The following is a 3,630-nucleotide window of genomic DNA, read 5'->3' on the forward strand; positions in this document are numbered from 1 at the left end:
AATCCGCGCAAATCACGTAGCGTCGTGGGTGTTGGCCACTTCAGCATTACGTCAATCTTGGTTTGGTCGGCTGACACTCTCTTACTCGAGACAATATGTCCCAAGTACTCCAAAGACTGCTGGCCGAAACTGTACTTTTTCGCATTAGTGAAAAGCTTGTGCTGTTGTAAAACCACCAACACTTGGTCCAAATGATGTACGTGTTCCTCCAAAGTCCGGCTATAGACAAGTATGTCATCAAAGAAAACTAAGACAAACTTACGGAGGAACACTCGCAACACCTCATTCATAAGTGATTGGAAAGTTGCGGGGGCATTTGTGAGTCCAAATGGCATCACCAAAAACTCATAATGTCCCTCATGTGTGCGAAAAGTAATTTTGGGCACATCCTCAGGTTTGACTCTAATCTGATGGTAACCCGACTTAAGGTCAATCTTGAAAAAAATGGCCGCTCCGTGAAGCTCGTCGAGTATTTCCTCAATGATGGGGGATAGGAAAATGATCTGGCACCGTCTCTTTATTTAAAGCCCGATAGTCCACGCAAAACCGCCAACTTTCATCTTTCTTTTTTACCAAAAGCACGGGACTGGAATATGGACTCACACTAGGTCGAATAATCCCTGCGGCCAACATCTCTCCGACTAACTTCGTGATTTCTTCCTTTTGGAGCTGCGGATATCGATAAGGTCGGACATTAATCGAAGAAGTTCCTATCTTAAGTACGATCGCATGGTCTTTCGCGCGCTCTGGAGTTAATTCTGCTGGCATTTCAAAAACTGATGCTCTCCGGTCCAGCACCCCTGTCAATTCATCAGGCATTTTGCAATGACTTTCTAAGGTTCCCAATTCCACTTGGTTCCATTCAAGCCACAATCCCTGCCCTTCTTGGTCGAATGCCCTCTGCAAGGCTTTTAAAGACACTGAAGTCCTATTCAACCCAGGGTCTCCTTTCAAAGTCACTTGTCGGTTCCCCACCATGAATTTGATAGATAGATTTTTCCAATTCACCGTCATATTCCCAAGGGTCTCCAAGCACTGAATTCCTAAAATAATGTCTGAACTTTCTAGCTCTAGGGGCAGAAAATCCTCCACTACCTCTATATCTTGCAAGGAAATCACAATTCCCCTGCAAACGCCCTCCCTTTTAACCGACAACCCAGTTCCCATAATCACCCCATAATCTTCAGTTTTATCCACTGACAATTCCATTTTTCTCACTAAATCAACGGAAATGAAATTATGCATGGCTCCACTATCTATCAAGACTGCTACCTCTTGTCCTCGCAGCACTCCTTTAAGTTTCATGGTCTTCGGTGATGTGAATCCGACCACCGAGTTGAGGGATAATTCTACAACTTCTTCATCCGCCCCAAGCTCAGCTTTTTCTTCCTGCTCCTCTGCAACCTCATCTTCTTCACGTACGAGAAGCACCTGCAATTCCCGGTTAGGGCAACGGTATCCAAATGAGTACTTTCCGTCACAACGGTAACACAGCCCCTTCTCCCTCTTCGTTTGAATCTTTGCGTCGGTAAGCCTCCGATACGGCGCCATCCCACTGGTTGACTCCTTGGTCTTCTCAGAAATTCCAGAAGGACACCCTACAGCCACAGAGGTATTTGTTGCTCTTGAACCTCCTCCATACGACAATCCACTCCTCAGCCCAAGCCCTTGTGAAGCAGAAATGTTCCTATTCCAGGAATTAAATGAAGACATTTGGGTCTTGGGCCCGCGTACCAGTTGGTTACGCTCCTCCACCCGTTGGGTGAATTCCATTATTCGGCCCAACCCATTGGGTTTCATCATCCTAACCTCTGCCCTCACTTCTGGTTTCAGGCCATTCACAAAAGCACTCTCTAGCACTTGCTCCGGGATCTCCGCCAGCAGCGCGGCCAACATCTCAAACTGCCGGCGATACTCCCTCACCGTAGTCTCCTGGTGCAGAGACAAGAACTTTTCACAAAGAGTTCCTTCTTGTGTCGAATGGAAGCGCTCCAACACCTTCCTTTTCAACTCCGTCCAATCCCGGACCGCCCATCTCCGATCTTCCCACTGGAACCAGGCGAGAGCTTCTCCTTCCAAACTCACCACCGCCACATCCAGTTTCTCCCTATCCGTCAATCTATTCAAGGAAAAATATCGTTCCGCCCTAAATATCCAGCCATCTGGATTTTCCCCATCGAAAACTGGCATCTCCACCCGCCGAGTACGAAATTCCGTGCAACTCCCTCCCTCTCGCCATTCCGCCGGCCTGTAATCCGTTTCTGTCGTCGGCGCCGTTTGTTCCGCTGGAATTCCATTGTCCGTTTCAGGAGACTCCCGATTTTCAGGTCCTCGCTGTTTCGACAACTCATCCATTCTTATCAGCAATAACTCGAGCCCTTGCTCCAACCGAGGTATTTTTCCTAGATCTTCACGCATGGATTCTACTTCCTTCAACAATTCCTCCCTGCTCACCTTCGTTCTCTCCTTATTGCGATCATCCGTCCTCCTCGTCATCCCGGAAAAGGGCTCTGATACCAATTGATAAGCTCTAAAGTAATTTGACACAGAAAGATGACTAATTGAAAGAGAATTCTGTATTAATGGAACCGAGAATCAACAATGGCGACAAGAATGAGTAAAGGAAGGTACGGAGATTTTCGAGAGATCCCGTACTCTTCTATCAACTTGTCTAGGAAGTTTTCTCAAAAAAATGATCGAATGCCTTCCCTAGCTATGATTAAGCTATTTATAGTATTTATATATCCAGTAACTAACTTCCCTCTAACAAACAACCTATCCTCTCCCGAAAATTGCCAACTCAGCCTCTGGAATTGCCAGCTGCCAACTCAGCCTCTGGAATTGCCAGCTCATCTTCTTCCCGAGTAATTCCTTGCTGGCTCGCATCCTTACTGCTAGCCCCTGCACCCGCCACATTCCTTTCTCTAACTCTCCTTCGTACTGATAAGCCTCCTTTGCGGTTTACCTACGTAAGGAGGAAGACTCGGGAGAGGAGAGTGGCTGATGCAGGGAATGGCAGTGGAGACATGAGTCTGGGAGATATTTCTGGACAGGGAGATGAGTTGGCAGGGCAGGGAGCTGAGCTGGCGAGTCGTGTGTGAGCTGGCAAGTGAGTGGTTATTATGTAGGTTTAGGGGGGAAAGTTAGTTACGGGAATAAGGATTATATAAATAGCAAGGGAGGGGGATTCTTTGGGGATCTAGAATTTCCTGAGTCAATTTAGAATTGGGAGTGCATGGGGTCACTCGAACACCCCCATACCTAGGTCATTGATTCTGTAATTTTTCTGCCATTGATTCAGTTTTCTGAGCTCGAGTTGTCACTCGTTGTGCATAATTCAGGTAATAAGATTTACTGGAATTGTTTAGATTCCATTCGTGCTTATCACGTACGTAGGTAAAACGTACAGGAGGTTTATCACAATGGAGAAGAAAAACACGATCTAAGCTATTGTCACCAATCATTGTTGATATTTTCTAGTCAAGGTTAACTATAATTAATAAGCGCAACATTACTCACATCAAACTCCAAAGTGAAATCCAAATAACGAAAAACTAAAACAATTGATGGAATGTAGTTGAATTTTACCCTTCTTGAGCTCTCTCCTGAAAAAGGGACATTTTCATAATT

The 3,630-nt window shown here is 45.9% G+C and overlaps 1 protein-coding gene across 1 annotated transcript; it reads right to left on the bottom strand.

Moving 5' to 3' along the window:
- Positions 1-477: 477 nt before the first annotated feature.
- Positions 478-2,496, bottom strand: LOC112090471. Its single transcript, XM_024161823.1, has one exon. It carries the CDS (start codon positions 2,494-2,496, stop codon positions 478-480), a length of 2,019 nt encoding a protein of 672 aa, XP_024017591.1.
- Between the last annotated feature and the right edge of the window lie 1,134 nt (positions 2,497-3,630).

The sequence above is a fragment of the Morus notabilis genome, unplaced genomic scaffold (assembly GCF_000414095.1).
Source record: "Morus notabilis unplaced genomic scaffold, ASM41409v2 Scaffold11450, whole genome shotgun sequence".
Classification (NCBI taxonomy): domain Eukaryota; kingdom Viridiplantae; phylum Streptophyta; class Magnoliopsida; order Rosales; family Moraceae; genus Morus; species Morus notabilis.